Source organism: Rhinoraja longicauda, chromosome 6 (assembly GCF_053455715.1).
Source record: "Rhinoraja longicauda isolate Sanriku21f chromosome 6, sRhiLon1.1, whole genome shotgun sequence".
Classification (NCBI taxonomy): domain Eukaryota; kingdom Metazoa; phylum Chordata; class Chondrichthyes; order Rajiformes; family Arhynchobatidae; genus Rhinoraja; species Rhinoraja longicauda.
The window spans coordinates 43241122-43258926 of NC_135958.1; the positions used below are offsets into that span (position 1 = coordinate 43241122).

Sequence of the window (17805 nt, forward strand, 5' to 3'; positions counted from 1 at the left end):
CATAAAAAAGTGGGCATGGTGGCGCAGTGGTAGAGTTGCTGCCTTACAGCGAATGCAGCGCCGGACATTCAGGTTCAATCCTGACTACGGGCGCCGTCTGTACGGAGTTTGTACGTTCTCCCCGTGACCTGCGTGGGTTTTCTCCGTGATCTTCGGTTTCCTCCCACACTCCAAAGACGTACAGATATGTAGATTAATTGACTGGGCAAATGTAAAAATTGTCCCTAGTGTGTGTAGGATAGTGTTAATGTGCGGGGATCGTTGGGCGGCGCGGACCCGATGGGCTGAAGGGCCTGTTTCCGCGCTGTATCTCTAAATCTAAAAAAATCTAAAAACCTAAATCTAAAAATCTAAATCTAAAATAAGCCATAATATCCAGCTATCCTTTTGTGTAACTGTTTTTAAAGAAAACAGCTACGAACAACAAAAAGAACAGATTTTCTTAGATTAAAGTGTTTCTTTAAGCCAGAGTTTAAGTGCCAGAAGAGGAGATTGAGAGTTGTTGTATTCTGCAACTTTCATGAATAATTCACTTTTTAATTGTAGAAGGATGTTTGTTTAGTTTAGAGATGCAGCGCGGTAACAGGCACTTCGGCCCACCGAGGTCACGCTGACCAGTGATCCCCGCACACTAACATTATCATACAGGGACAATATACAATTTTTTACCAATGCCAATTAACCTACAAGCCTGTACGTCTTTGGAGTGTGAGAGGAAACCAGAGCACCCGGAGAAAACCCACGCAGGTCACAGACTCCGTACAGACAGCACCCGTGGTCAGGATCGAACTCGGGTCTCTGGTTCTGTAAGGCAGCAACTCTACCACTGCACCACTGTGCCACTCCATCAGAATGCTTTGCAATATATATAGGGATCTAGGTAAAAAGAATATAATCATAATGTGACATTCAATGAACCATGAATTAATTCAAATACAATTCTTTGTCCTGCACTCTCAACAGGCCAGGACAGGTAGGCAACAAGCTCTGATTATATTTCTGTAGAATGTGTCACCCAGTGGCTCTGGGAATGAGCTAATTTGCCTGCATTGGAGACATTCAAATGAAATAGACTTGTCATGTGCAGTCTGCACTTGTACATTGCACCACATATTGATGTTCACTTTTAATTCATTATTTTCAGTGAGATGATGAAACATCTTTAATTTAATTAACCTTTTATAAATCATTTCATCATTTCAGTATTGATTTCATTTTGACTCTTTTCGTTTAGTTACCTAATTATTGCATTACTGTATCCCATAACAAATCACTGAATCCAAAGCTGCATCCAATTTTCTGTATTAAAATTGGAGATTTAATGCGAAACTTCATGCAACTCTCCTTGTATTGCTTTAATTTAAGAAAACTGGGAATGGTGGGACAGAAGTTGGGTTCTTCAACTGTGTTGTGTCACATTCGCCATGATCCCATTGACCACAGCAGCTACTTCACTCTGACTGTGGCAAATGTGGGCAATAGCCAAGCGGTGTTGTGCAGAGATGGACAGCCATTGTCACTTTCCAAGTTGTTCAGCCTAGGACAGTGCGCTGAGGAGCTGCGAAGAGTGAAACAACAAAAAGCCATTATAACTGAGGTAAGTTTCAGTATTTCACGTTTTTAACCTGAAATAGCTAAGGCTTTGAAGCAGGCACCTCTTTGCTAATATCAGACTATGTATATCATAACATTCATATCTAAAATATAAATGGAAAAGGCTGCCAACCCTCAAGCATTTAGGCATCATCTACACCAGATCAGAACTGGCAAAGAAGGAAAGTAGCGCCATCGTTTGCAGATTTTGGAGTTTCATTTACATCTACATTGTTGAATTACATCGTGCTATATAGTACAGTTTTTTGATATCCCTTGGGATTGTGCTACATAGTCTGCAGTCTGCCCTCTGTTAATTCAATCAGTGTTGAAAATGTTGTCACTGCCTTTGGTAACATTATTGCACTCTTGGCTAGCCTATCTCGGTCTACCCTCCATAAATACAACATTACTAATAACTCTGTGCTTATGTAATACATTTGCATCCTATTCTTTGTCCATCATCCCTTTGCTCGTTGACTTTACACAAGCTGTTATTTATGCAAGATCTCGATTTTAAAATTAGCATCCATGTTTTCAAACCTTTCCCTTCGTTTTGCCCTTCTGCCGTTATAATTTCTGCCTGCCTTATAATTATCTGGGAACCCTATCTTCTTGAGAATAGCTAAATTAATTTGCTGCACCATTGCTGCTTTGCCTTTAACAGTCTGCACTCTAACCTCTGGAATGCTCCCCCTAAATCTCTCTGCCTTTCAATTTTCCCTTGTTCCTTTGAAATGCTCCTTAAGACAAACCTCTTTAAGATTCCTGCCCTGATAGCTTTTTGTGTGGCTCAATGCCAATTTTAGATTGGAAACTGTGCTGTGTAGAACTTTGAGATTTTGTGCTTCTTTGAAAATGGAGTACAAATGAAAGCTGATAGTGATGTTTTGCTTTAATAGTGGTAAAACATTTGTAGTTACATATGTATGTATTTTTTCCGTAGGACAATAAAGTGAATGGTGTTACTTCTTGTACACGTCTCTTGGGCTGCACCTACCTCTTCCCGTGGGTCCTCCCCAAACCTCACATCCGCACCGTATCACTCACTGCTCAGGATGAATACCTCATCTTGGGAAACAAGGCACTCTGGGAAAATCTGTCGTATGCTGAGGCAATAGAAGCTGTCAGGACTGTGCCTGATCCTCTAGCTGCAGCTAAAAAACTTTGCACCCTTGCTCAGACCAATGGCTGCCATGACAATATTGGTGCCGTAGTTGTGTACTTGAGTATTGGGGATGACAGCTGTACTTGTGAAATACAGGGAGTTCCATTATCCAGTCCAACTGTATTTGCTCCTCTCAACGTGCCAGTAAAAGATGGTGCACATTTTTCTGCCACCCCATCGTCCAGTAGTGGCATTGCATCTGAATTCAACAGTGAGATGTCTGCTTCTGAAGTGAGCAGTGAAGTGGGGTCTACAGCATCAGATGAGCAGCCGGCCACAAGCCTAGAAGCTGCTGCAATCCTTCGTGCCGAGCGTCGCTGCAGCCTCCATCCAAGTTCTTCCGCCAGTGTTTTCCAGCGACAGCTATCCAGTGCAACATTCTCCAGCAATCATTCGGATAATGGCCTTGATAGCGACGATGACCAACCGGTAGAGGGAGTCTTCTCTAATGGCAGTAAACTGGAAGTTGAGGTCGATATCCACTGTGTCCATTTCCAAGTTCCCGGGAACACCAATGTTTCACAAGTTCATGACGAGGGGTTATTTGTCAGTATGTCCGGGGACGACAGCGCACTGTCTTATTTAAAGGTACAGAAACAAAATGGTGTAAACAGCGAGCCATTTGTAACAATTAGCAAGGAAGGAGGTGATCTAAAAAAGTCTTTGTCTGCAACAAACCTACAGGGTAAGAAATTTTCAAATGGATCTGTGGTCCCTCTTGAAAAAAGCCACAACATTATTGAGGAGGCGACAGAGGCACCAAAGAAAAAATATGGCTATTTTGCAGCACCTGCACAACCAGACCCAGAGGATCAGTTAGTTGTGCCACCAGACCTAGAAGAGGAAGTGAAGGAACAGATGAAACAGCATCAAAATCCTGTTTCAGAAGCTGAATCTGAAAGGGACCCCAGATTTACTCAACAGGAGGTTTATGACACAGCATTGTAAGACAGTATTCCTTCGATGAAACTTCACTGACATTGTCAAAATAAGGGTTAGGACCATATTAGAAATTTATTGTACAAAATATAACAAAATATTTACAATCATCTCTAAATATTATTTAAATTGTACATAAAATAGATAACAAGATGCTTCAGCATATGTCAAAAACAAAATCTATTGTGTATGTTGACTATTGACCTATTGAGATTGTTAATCTTGTGATGGTTTTAGGTTTACATTTTCAATTAAAGCTGCAATATCCTTCTGAACAAGTATTTTAAAGTAGTTTAAAAAAAAACTAGCATTCAATTATTCTTAAGATTATAGAACATAGATCAGTACAGTGCAGGAAGGGGCCCTTCAGCCCACGATGTTAGTGCCAAACATGATGCCTCGCTGAACTGATCTCATTGGCCTGCGCATGTTCCATATGCCTCTATTCCCTGCACTTCAACGTGCCTGTCTAAAAGCCTCTTAAATGCCACTATCATATCTGCCTCCACCACTACCCCTGACAATATGTTCCAAAGCTCCCCATGCATCTCCATTAAACTTTCCCCCTCTCACCTTCTAGCTATGCCCTCTAATTTTGGTCATTTCCACCCTAGGGAAAAAGATTCTGACTCTCCACCCTCCTTGCCTCTTATAATGTTATATACTTCCATCAAGTGTCCCCTCAACCTGTGTAAAATGTTTACAAACATCTGTGTTATCTGTGTAAAATGTTTACAAAATTTTCTCAGTTAAACAAATTGCTTCAAAGTCCATTTTGTTGAAAGAGTGGCAGTATCCTTAACCAGGTAAAGATATTTACAGGCGCCAAAACGGTAGAGTTGTTGCCTTTCAGCGGCAGATATCCACGTTCGATCCTGACTACGGGTGCTGGCTGTATGGAGTTTGTAGGTTCTCCCTGTGACCACGTGGGTTTTCTCCGGTACCTCTGGTTTCCTCCCACATTCCAAAGACGTGCAGGTTTGTAGGTTAATTGGCTTCTGCAAAATTGTCACTAGTGTGTAGGATAGAACTAGTGAATGTATGTTCGCTGGTCAACATGGCCTAAGTGGATCAAAGGGCCGGTTTCCACGCTATATCTCTAAACTGATTTTCCTTAGTTTCAAGTTATTTTGCACTTTTGTGAGAAGGTTATGTTCCTTTATCTCAGATAGACAATTTTCCTTTCATCTAAAATCTGCAGATTTTTAAATCAGTTTTGCAAGAAGCAAAGTGGCCATAACTTGTTCCCGATCCTTTTAGATGTCTGATTGCAGTGCCAGCCAAGGCTGCATGGTTCTCTGTACTGTACGTAGAGTTTGTGCTGCTAAGCACGCTAAGGAACTGACCATCTATCCAGTTTTAACAAGGGCAACCTTTTCAGTCATCCTTGTTTTAAGAAAGATCGGCTTAATGTTTATAAACTTAAATTTTGATACAAAAAAGTGATACTGCAGCTTTAAATTTAAAATACAAACTTTTTCCAGGAATAGTGAAGCAGCAGAGTAAAATGACGACACAAACGTCTGTAGGTGCTGGAAATGGAGCAACAAGCAATCCAGGGGAGAAACTCAGCAGGTCAAGCAGCATATGTAGGGGACAGGAATTGTCAGCATCTCAGGTCGAAACCCCATGGAGGGTTTTGGCTCGACAGGATGCTGTTTTACCTGCTGAATACCTCCAACATATTGTTTGTAGCTTCTGAATAAAATTTGGCTTCAGACTATGTTTTATTTCCATTATAGTGCAATAGATCACCCCAACTTTTACTTATGCTTACAAATTTCCTGGAAAAAAAGTCCTCTGATTAATTTTGGAAACTTGGATATAATTTGCATGTTAAAGAAATTGTGTATTTTTTTCTTAATTATTTGTCAGGGAGTCCGTAGGTCTGCTTATATAGCTTATAGTGTGTAATATAAGGAGAAAGTTGGAGTATTACTATTTTCAAAAAGAAATCCTGGGTTAGAGATTTTGTGGGTTAAAATCATTTTAAACAAATCCACATGATTAAAAATTGAGTCATAGGGACAAATATATTTTGATTATAAACTTTAATATATTTCAAATGCGCTTAAATCTTATTGTCTACAAAGTCAAATTGGGCTGCCAAAAGTTAGATTTTTTTCAGATATGTATTAGAAAAGATATCTTCTGATGTTTTTGTGTAAATATCAATCTGAAAAGTTAACTTTGTTTCACTATCTGTGTTTGTTGCCTGACCTGTCGAATACTTCATTTTTTAATTTCATTTCCAATTTCCACATCAGCACTATTTGCTTTAGGGGTGAAAAGTCTTTGGTTGACTAAGGAAATGCAATAATATTGCTTTGTTTTGTGAAGAACACCTCCTGAGCTGTTAAGCAGGATGTTACCCAGGTTTGTAGGCTTGAGTTATAGGGAGAGATTGGATAAACTGGGAGTTTTTCATTGAAGCGTTGGAAGCTGAAGTCTACAAATTCATGTGCATTCATAAAGTGAACACTCAGTCTTTTTTCCCATCGGAGAGGATTCTAAAACTATAAGGCAAGAGGGAAATTTTGCAGGATATAGAACAGCTACAGAAGTGGGTGGAGGAATCGCAGATTAAGTTTAATCCGGGCAAGTGCAAGGTTTGGGAGATCAAATGGAAAGAGATAATGTACAATTAATGGCATGGCCCTCGTGGAGATCTTGGGGTCTAAGCCCATATCTCCCTAAAAGTGCCAACCCGAGTAGATCGAGTGGTAAAGAAGGCACCTGCCTTCATGGGTTGGAGCATTGAGTGTAAGCGTCAGGATGTCATGATGCAGCTTCATGGGACTTTGGTTAGGCCACACTTGGAATATTGTGTGCAGTTCTGGCCACCCCATTACAGGAAGGATGCAGAGTCTTTGGAAAAGGTGCGGAGGAGGTTTACCAGAATGTTGCTTGGATTAGGGGATATTAGCTGCAGGATGAGGTTGGACCAGCTTGGATTGTTTTCTCTGGAATGCCAGAGATTGTGGGAAGACCTAATAGAAATATCTAAAATTATGAGAGGCAGAAATAGGGTAGACAGTTACAACCTTTTTCCCAGGATGGAAAAACCAAATACCACTGGCCATAGCTTTAAGATGAGAGGAGCAAAGCTTAAAGGAGAAGTGCGGGACAACAACAGAGGGTGTTGAGTGCCGACAACGCACTGCCAGGGTTGGTGATTGAGGCTGATACCATTGTGGCATTTAAGAGGCTTTTGGTTAGGTGTATGGATATGCAGGGAATGGAGGAATATGGATTATGTACAGGTAGATAAGGGATGGTCTTGGCATCATGTTCGGTTTGGACATTGTGGGCCGAAGGGCCTGTTCTAGTGCTGTACAGTTCGATGTCCTATGATCCAAATCCCACTGTTTCCTCTGACAGCCTTCCTCGCAGTTGCAACTCCAATCTGAGAGTCGTCTGCAAACTGGCGCATCTACATTTATGTCCAAGTCGTTTATATATAGTCACAAACAACAGCAGTCCCAGTACAGATCCTTGCCGACCACCGCTGGTCACAGACCTCCAAACAGAATAACCCCACAACCCTTTGTCTTTGGGTAAGCTAGTTCTGAAACCAAATGGCCAATTCATTGTAGATCCAATGCATCTTAATCTACTGGATCAGCCTACCATGAAGAACTGTGCCTTACTAAAATCTAAGGTATTTATTCACAAAATGCTGGAGTAACTCAGCAGGTCAGGCAGCACCTCGGGAGAGAAAGAATGGGTGACGTTTCGGGTCGAGACCCTTCTTCAGACAATCTATGTGCACAACATCCATTGAAATAAATGCAATGATCCGTATCAATCTTTGCCACCTCCTCAAATAACTCATTTATATGACATCACCTGGCGTGGACAAAGACACACTATTGACAAATCCTATCCTAAGAATATATTCTCTCATTGCTTCCCCACCACTAGGGGCTCACCAGCCGATCATCTCCTGGAATATGTTTACTTCCCTTATTTAACAAAGGAATAACATTGGCCAACAAGTGCTGGAGTAACTCAGGTCAGGCAGCATCACTGGAGAGCATGGATCGATGACGTTTCTTCAGGCTGATTGTGGTTGGGATATGAAAGCTAGAAGGTATGGCAGGACAAACCTGGCAAGCGATAGGTGGAAATAGGTGTGGGGGAATAGTTTGAGTGGCAGTTGATTGGACAAAGGCCAGAGATGAAAAGAAAAAAAAGAGAGATAAGGATAGAAGAGGTGCAAATTGTGAAGTCAGAGGAAGGAATTAGGTGGAAGGGTTCAGGGGGAAGGTGAGAGATGGGTGTGAACCTGGATCATGTGTGGGGGGAGTGGACCTAAAATTTGAGAATTCAATGTTTATGCCATTAGATTGTCAGCTGCCCAAGTGGAATATGAGGTGCTGTTCCTCCAGTTTGTGTGTGAAGTTATTCTAGCAATGGATGAGGCCTAGGACAGAAAGGTCAATATGGAATGGGAAGCGGAGCTAAAATGGTGAATGACCGGGAGATCCAGCAGGCCGAGGACAAGGCGCAAATATTTGGTGAAATGGTCGCCAGCTCTACAATAGGTCTCAGCGATGTAACGGAGGCCACAGCGGGAACATCGAATGAAAGAGACGAGATTGGAGGAGGTGCTTATGCACCTCTGACTGCTGGGACCACTGAATGGATGTGAATGAGGAGGTGCAGGGATAGATGTCGCAGGGAAAAGTATGTGGGATGGGGTGGTTTGGGAGGGAAGAGATGTAAATCATGGAATTGATGGAGGAGCAGTCTCTGCGGAAAGGAGTGGGGATACAAGATGTGAGTTGTGGTGAATCACATTGAAGGCAGTGGGAATATCGGATGTGTTAGATGCGGAGGTGGGTGGGGTGAAAGGACCAGGTGAACTCTATCCTTGTTCTACAGGAAGCTGATGAGGGATCCATCAATGACAGCGTGGGATACCGCATTTACTAAAGTGGGAGGACTTCTTGGCTGTCCTAGAATAGAGAACCTCATCTTAGGAGCAGATGGAGCAGAGATGGAGAACTTGAAAGGAAAGGATAGAGTCTTTGCAAGAAGCAGGATGGAGGAGGTATAGTCCATCAGCAGATCCTTGTGTCTCTGAACAATATTGGGATCTCGCCTGTGGTTGTAGAAGATGCAACGATCTTCGTCAAGACTCCTTCAATCCCCTCTCTTGCACCCCCCTGAGTGGCCTTATCATTTCCCTAGTTACTTTCTTGTTTTTAATGTACATATAAAAAACCTTGGGATTTTTTTTAATCTGACTTGGCCAGTGACATTTCATAGTCCTCTAACGGCCCGCTTGCCTTTTCTGCTTGCTTTATATTCCTCAAAGGCCCTGTGTGATTTCATATTCTTAAACCTTACATACACTTCCTTTTGGTTAACCAAATTTAGATTTCTTTAGGTCACAACTTTGATAGAACAAAGTTAATTTCCGTTCCCAGTGTTAATTTATTTCTTTGATGAGGCTGGCAGGAAAATTTCATATGGAAAATTGAGGTTATTAGCAGTTTGGTTAATGTTATAATAAAAAAAAGCAGAGGGCCACAAGTGAATAATTCAAGACCTAGAGATTGGATTTGCTCTATTTTTGGCGCATCTAGGCAGTGATACTAGGTGCCCTTGAGTTGTTGCCTGAGCACACAGGCAGCTGCCTGTTCTGAGGGATATGGGGGTACAGTGTTGTGTATTCCCCCCACCTCCACGCACTGCATTCCTACAGAAAACACAAGGAATATCTTGTAGATACAAGTATACTGTTGTTATACTTAAATGCATAAATGTGCCTCTTAAAAAATTAGGCTACTTAACATTTCATATTTTATCCCAGGCATTTGCTGAATTAATTACTCTCTTTTCTAAACTAAGAAGGGAAATTTGTACTGGATTGCAAACGTTTGATAATTGCCCCCAAAAAATGTTGGAGGTATGTGGTTCGGTAACACCTGACTCTGCCTTGCACTGAAGACATATATTTATAATCTGAAGAAAATTTATGAAAACAATACAAGAAAAATCATTGAATGGCTATGCTTTTACAAGTATCCAATGCTGTTTTAAATTTGCACAATCTGTCTAATTCCATATGTCTATTTATGGCAAATAAAAAGCAGTTGGGCCAAATTAGATTTTCTAACAAAAATATTGGTGCCCTCCCACACAAAATAAAGCAATGTAATAATCCGATTTAGAGATGAGTATGCAGGCAGAAGCATAATTCAAGATCTTGTAAATGCCATCCACTTGATTTTTAATCCAATTGTTTTTTGTCAATTAAGCGTTTTTTCATATTTGAGTACTGAAATCTTTCTTATGTAGGTATTATATTAACTCCCAGCACTGAACAATGAGCAAGAACCATGGCTTGTGCAGGATACTGGACTCTGGCAAGTTTGGAACTTGTATAGAGTTGAAGTGTTTACTTAATGGACGAAACTGACATTATTTAAAATGCACATAATTTTCAATTGTTCAACCCAGTTGTAGGTTTTTTTTCTGTTATCCATTCTCACAGGAATTATAAACTGATGAGAAGGGTATATGCATCTGCAAACATTACAGGAAGCTTCCCACATTCAATGGGCTTATACAGAGAGAGGTTCTTTTGGTAGCTGATTGTCTGCGTTGTGAAGTGTTATTCATTACCATGGACAATGAGAGCATCAGATATTCCAAAGCTTTCCCATTGTAATATGGCGATAGAAGCAAAACACTTTGCACTGGTTTATAAAACAAAGTGAACAGTGGTCAGTTTTGTTTAAGTGTAATGTGACAGCATATTCCAAAACTCACTGTAAATACAAAGTGCACAAAATATAATGAGATTTATAATTTTTTTATGCAGCAAATCTTAATGTATCTAAAAGTAATTTGTACATTTTGTAGCATATTCAGATGACAGAATATGCCCATATAAATTATATATTGAGTATTGATTTATAAGGTACAGTATTTGATAGTATCTAATTCAACAATGCAGGAAGATGTTATGTGTTATGTTTGTCATTCGTCATTTTGAAATAGGCATTTATTTTTTGTATTGAATTGCAGAATGGTACAAAAGCACTGGAATTTAAGTACTAATTTTAAAATGTGTTATTTTGTCCTTCAAACAGCTGTTAGGTCTGCAGAAAGTATTTCATTTTGAAGCTTTGTTCAGTGGTATTTGCTCCAAAGGCAATTATTTTATGCAGTTCTTTCCTACATACTTTTGATCTTTGTTCCTTCATGATGATTTTGTCAGAACTTGCTAGATATTCCTCCTCTCCAGTTAATGTAAAATTGCTGTTCCTTTTGTTAATCAGGTTTTTGGTTCCATTTGTCCCTGGGTTAGGAACAGAAAATACTTTCAGAATATTATGCATGTTTAAATCGAGTGGAAATATGCAAAATGTAAGGATTAGCTTCACAGGAAAGGATCAAGGATTAAAAACAGCCTCTGACCTTCCCTTCATTTCACAGCGAGTAATAAAATATACACTTTTCTGCTTGATCATCACTAACTATGAAAGGAAAAACATAACTCCTAGGAGTGGTGAGATTTATTGTGATTTAGTCACTCAAATTTACTAATCTTCTCTGAGAGAAAATAGCCAATTCAAAAACCTTTACTGTGAACAGGGCAGCATTTTGCTCAAGTGTTAAAATATTTTCATTTTAATAGTCCTTTTTGTTGATTTGTAAGCTGCTAATTTTGAACAAATAGAACAAAATTAGCAGTACCTTTGAGTCTGTTTCCAGTTAAAGCAATCAGGTTGGGTAAGATTTTGTTTTCCATATACAAGGGAGATTTCTTAAGATTATTCCTGATGAGATTACATTTAGTCTTTGGGCAATATTTTATAGATATCCCAAAGCGAAACCATGCTTAAATATATACCTTTAAGTGATATTGTTGGTAACCTGAGATTTTAATGACATTTTAATGTTGATTACATTTGCTGATTCTTATCTAATTCAACGGGAATAGTGTTGTATTGAAAATGAATGGATAGAATTGTTGCTGGTTCCAAAGTGGACATGCAATTTGGTCAGACGGACAATTGTGCTGCTAATAGCTAAATAAATGTTCGTGGACCAAAGTTGTCGAGGAGACTATTCCATCACACAGCACATCAACAATCCAGACAATTAGCATTCTCTAAAATAATTATTTGATGAAGTCCTTGTTCAAAGCAACTTGTTGAAAATATCCAGTTGCTTCATGTGTTTAAGTATCTTCTCAAGGCTGAATATCTCCATATCAGGCTGTGGCAATAGTACCTATTTACTAGAATGGCATGCAATTTCCATTTCTTAAAATAAAGTTTCACCCAGTCATGCTGAAAATGTGTGTAAAGCAAAAGTATTGCTTGAAGGACCCTACAAAAAGGTAATATACTTTAAATTACTTTAACTCTATGAAAATTATTTGGTTTCTGAATTTTTAGCACTTGTGGATATTTTACTACAATTTGAATTCCAGTTTTTAAAGTTAAGCCTTTAAACACATTTTCAGTAAGACATCTGAAAGTGGGAAGCTTAAGGCCACTTGTATTCTTCCAATTTGTTATGACCAGGTGGGTCTAGTGTAGCTGGGACATGTTGGCCAGTGTGGGCAGGTTGGGTGAAAGAGCCTGTTCCCACGCTATATCACTCTATTCTACTCTATTCAAGTGTAGTGAAGCAAATTTTGTAGATTATTGCTTTGCAATTATCATATCATATCATATATATACAGCCGGAAACAGGCCTTTTCGGCCCTCCAAGTCCGTGCCGCCCAGTGATCCCCGCACATTAACACTATCCTACACCCACTAGGGACAATTTTAAAAAAAACATTTTACCCAGCCAATTAACCTACATACCTGTACGTCTTTGGAGTGTGGGAGGAAACCGAAGATCTCGGAGAAAACTCCTTACAGTGCAGCACCCGTAGTCAGGATCGAACCTGAGTCTCCGGTGCTGCATTCGCTGTAAAGCAGCAACTCTACCGCTACGCTACCGTGCCCCCCCAAAAATTATATTGGTGAAGCTTAGATTGCAGTAAACAGATGTTAATTTAGTTTCCATTTATTAAAATTATTTCACTTTTATCACTTGCCACCAGCCCACTCTCCTGATTTTGCTGCACCAATATGGGATTTTTTTTTAATCAATTGGTATACTTCACTGTGCGAGCTTTGTGGTGGCAAGATAATTAGTAATGTATATTAAATGCAAGTCATAATCACTATTATTTGACATTGGTGGTCATGAGTCTGTTGAATTTTTGAGCAGCCAGTTCAATGTATCTGGCTTGAGTGCCTTTGGATTAAGTCAGTGATATCAAGTATAATACAGCTAACTTTCGTATAAAGTATGTAATTTCTTTATAAAACAATAGGAACATGGATACATTTGGAAGAGTGTTCAGTCACGTAATGTTTCTTGTAAGTGGTTTGCACTATGATGAGGATTACCTCAAAATTCACAAGTTTATGGCACGTCAGATTGCTGCAGCTCTCTTATTTTGATACTTCTCAACATCGGTTTCACTTTGATTGGAATAGAGAGTTGTAAATTGACTTTCCAAGCCATCATTTCTTTATCAATAAAATAGCAAAGCATGTTTATCAATCAGATTTTAAAACAATCTAATGTGCAAGAAATGTTTTGATTACACTTTGTACCAACTTACCACTTTTCTGTTTCAGTATTTAAAGCATCTTTTCAGTAGTGCCATGTGCTTTGTTGTGTTATTTCCATCACCAACTCCATGTATTCAACATCTGCTTCCATTGGAAAGACAAATGAGCAGAATTCTCTGCTGTCCAACCTATTGTGGATGGATTATTTTTGAATTATTAAGGAATATAAACATTAAGGTTGAAATTGCTCCAGAATTTGACTTATTTAAGCAACTACATAATATATATAAATTCTAATATTGTTTTGCAAATGATTTGATACGGGACTGCCAAATTGTTTACTTTTTCCTCAGTTTAACGATACTAACTTTTACCACTAATGTGCCTTAATATGCTGCTGTAGTCATTGTCATAAAAGATTTGTGGTCTGTTATTAATTGGTGGGTATAATGGCGATTTTAAAACATTAATAGTTCAGAAAAAATGACTTCTTTGTACTCTGCTTAAATATAGAAAAGTATGTTGTTTTATAAAGATGTAATGGGACAAGAAGATACCCAAACACAAAGAGAATTCAGGAGAAGGGTCTCGACCCGAAACGTCACCCATTCTCTCCCGAGATGCTGCCTGACCTGCTGAGTTACTCCAGCATTTTGTGAATAAAGAGAATTCAGGAGAAGTGGCTTAAGGTTTGGCCAATTAGGTGAATTTTGAGCAGGACTATAATAAAGGAGGTGGGGTTTAGGAAGATTATTCAGGATGAAGTTTGGATGATTAAAGTCTCGGCTGCTATAATTGGGAAAAGGTAAGAAATTGGTACGTGGAGACTTAAGGGAGGATAAAAAAAGGTGTGATGACCATGATCCCATTTATCGGATGCGACCTATGGTTGAAATGGGGTCATTTCAGTGTTATGGGAGAAATATTCAAATAGAGTTGTGAGAAAGATGGACATATATTTGGGAGATGACGAGTGACAGTTTACAGAGAAAGAGATGGAAGGATGATTTTTATAAAGAGGATTGACACAAAGGTTTTGACAGATTGGAGCAGTAACTTGAAAGAAGGAAATATTTATTATATACAAAATTAAATTCAAAAAGACCATTTGAATTCTTGTTGGGGAATGGAGACGTGGCTGCAGGTGAGGCTCATGATCAGGATGCTTATGGAAAGAAGGCAAAGAACTAAAGATAGATGACTTTTGTGGGCATGGTTTGGGCTGGGCCAGACCAACTGAGCCAGCTGAATGTGTAAGAAGGAACTGCAGATGCTGATTTAAACCGAAGATAGACAGAAAAAGCTGGAGTAACTCAGCAGGTCAGGCAGCATCTCTGGAGAGAAGGAATGGGTGATGTTTCGGGTCGAGACCCTTCTTGAATTTCATTTTATGTGTACAATAACCATTTCCCTCTTTAAAGTTACTGCTCCAATCTTTCAATCCTCTTCATAAAAATCAGCTGAATGTTGTTGTTTTCAATCTGAGTTGTTAAGAATTTGAGATACTTGTGTGGTAAAGGTGATAGTGAAAACTGCAGATCAGTGGATTAAGGAAACAGTTAGTACCAGAAGGGAGAACAGATCTTTCATTTTATGTTCAATGTAAACCCAACTGAAAGTAGAAACAATTAAACCAATTAATCTACAGTTATAGAAACATTCAACATACAACTTTTGAAATTATGGTACGAGTTGAGTGTTTGCTTAAGAGAAAGCAATGACTAAACTACAGAAAATGTAAAAATATCAACATACATAATGCAAGCAACAAAATTTGGATTTCATAGCGTTTAAGTATATATTACAATATTTAATTTTTATCCTTAAAGATCAATCCTGAATAGATACTTTCTTGGTTCCATGGGTTAAGTTTGTATTTTTAAGTTGTGAAGTTCTTGCATTCTAATGTGGATGGCTAAATAATGTAATATATATTTAAATATTAGAGATTGGATGAAATATGTCATTTACACTGTTTCAGGTTTATTGCTGTCCTGCACTGAGCAGAATGAGTTGACCAGCTACTCGTTTAATCATCAGTTCATTGTCTCAGATTCCTATATGTATATCCGTTATCCTTTTTTGTTCCAATGTGGGTAGAGATTTTATTTTCTGCATTGTTTGTATTTATTTGCATACTCGTCCTTGTATCAGATAAGTTTTGAGAAATGTTCTTTCATGGGAGATTTCTTTTAAATATATTCTTTGCTTTCTGTACGTTACACCTTGATATGGCTATTATCCTGGAAATGTACACAGGGGGATGCATTTAATGCTACTGTGACTTGTAATTTATGTCGTTTTAATTCGTACAGTGGTCATTTTGCACATGGTTCAATCAGGACTGAAATATATAAAATATCTTAATGTATATGTATTTTAGCATGCAGAATTGTGTATAAAAAGTAATCATGAAATCCTGTTTTGTTATTAGCATACTTGTTTCTCTGCACCTCACTGTACAGGTCTGAAGCACTTTGGAGAACTGAGGATAGAGTTTACTTGGATCATTAGTTCCCTTAGATACCAGAGGATGTTTCTTAAAGATGCTGCTATAGATTCTGGAGGATTCATCTGTATTTTTGATTATTTGTTCAGCCAAAGTAGCAATAAAGATTTATACTGCATAAAATATATGGCTATGAAATTTTATTCGCAGTTACATTTATAATACATGCCAAGAGTTGTACAGCTTTCGCTGAGGAACCATCAGTTATTAAATCATACTAATTTTTCCAATCTCTGGTCAAAAACTGGAAGCAAAAAATGGCCTCACCTAGCTACACCTAGTAAAACATAATCTGGGCTGGGGGGTGTTGTTAACTACCAGAAAAAAACAGCTTATTTATTCACAAAATGCTGGAGTAACTCAGCAGGTCAGGCAGCATCTCAGGAGAGAAGGAATGGGTGATGTTTCAGGTCTCGAGCATTATGAGTTACTCCAGCATTTTGTGAATAAATACCTTCAATTTGTACCAGCATCTGCAGTTATTTTCTTACACTGAAAAAACAGCTTGATAGTATCACAACTGACCATGCTGTTTGAGTCATGAAGGATGTAGCTGGCAGTTTGGTCTCAGGCAGATGGTGTGAGAACCAACACAACACTAAGAAACAGAATGCAGAGGCATTGAGGGGCTGGAATTCGGGAGCAGAATGTGGGAAAGATAAACAGATCAAATAGCATCTGCAGAAAGAGAAAGGTGAGTTGCATCCTGTTAAATGAGATACAAAGCTGTAATGCCGGACTAAACATCAAAATCAGTTTTCCAAAGAGCTAGGCATTACTAATACATCCTGGGCAATGAAAGCATTAATAGAAAGAGGCAGCTGTAGGAATATCCATACGGCCAACAACGCATTACATCATTTTGTTGATTCGGCTGCAATAACTCAGATTGGATTTGTCCTGCTTTTTGTGAACAGGAAATATCTAAGCAATTTTACACATTGCCAGACACAAGTATTGCAACCATCTCGGAAGAACTTGATTAGAGTTGCCGCTCATTTAAATAATAGGTTTTCAGAACTACTTCCTGGACATTGATGGGTCTCAGCATTTGCTGAATCTAGTGCATTCACTGATAGCACAAGGAGTGACTTGCTGCTGCAATGATGGACCTCTGGAGAAGGAGAATATGGATCACTCACGTGACACTTCAGGGTGAATGTAGTAGTGAATGCTTCAGCTTTTAGCAGCCCCTGCTGGCTCTTTAACCACCATTCACAACTAGATATGAATATGCAGGAAATGGACGATGTACAGGCTGATAAAAGTTGGTCTTGGCATTGTGTTTGGCACAGACAATAGACAATAGGTGCAGGAGTAGGCCATTCAGCCCTTCGAGCCAGCACCGCCATTCAATGCGATCATGGCTGATCACTCTCAATCAGTACCCCGTTCCTGCCTTCTCCCCATACCCCCTCACTCCGCTATCCTTAAGAGCTCTATCCAGCTCTCTCTTGAAAGCATCCAATGAACTGGCCTCCACTGCCTTCTGAGGCAGAGAATTCCACACCTTCACCACTCTCTGACTGAAAAAGTTCTTCCTCATCTCCGTTCTAAATGGCCTACCCCTTATTCTTAAACTGTGGCCCCTTGTTCTGGACTCCCCCAACATTGGGAACATGTTTCCTGCCTCTAATGTGTCCAATCCCCTAATTATCTTATATGTTTCAATAAGATCCCCCCTCATCCTTCTAAATTCCAGTGTTTGTGGGCTAGATTCCATGTCCCTGTGCTGTTCTAATTCAACATTGCAAGTTGTGGGGTACTGTGCATGTTGTTTTTGCTATTTAATATACATGTAGTCCTGTACAGCTTCACCAGTTTGGAAACTCAAAACCGGGCTTGTATAAAGCCCGCTGCTCTGTCAACAGCAGGAGCAGAAATAGATACCATCAGACTGGAACCTGGTGGCCTGGTATCTCCCTCATTCCCTGAGCACTATCAAACCATGCGAAGAGCCCTGACTACAATGGATCATGCCTGTGGCAACTCGAGAT

General features: G+C 39.3%; 1 protein-coding gene across 1 annotated transcript in view; it reads left to right on the top strand.

Annotated features, from left to right (window-relative positions):
* Positions 1-15905, top strand: part of phlpp2 (PH domain and leucine rich repeat protein phosphatase 2) — a 148691-nt gene extending 132786 nt beyond the window's left edge. The window contains exons 18-19 of the mRNA XM_078400865.1: positions 1366-1597; positions 2540-15905. Of these exons, the coding sequence (XP_078256991.1) occupies positions 1366-1597; positions 2540-3709 (1402 nt within the window). The 3' untranslated portion in view covers positions 3710-15905. The remainder of the gene's footprint in view (positions 1-1365; positions 1598-2539) is intronic.
* The last annotated feature ends 1900 nt before the right edge of the window (positions 15906-17805 follow it).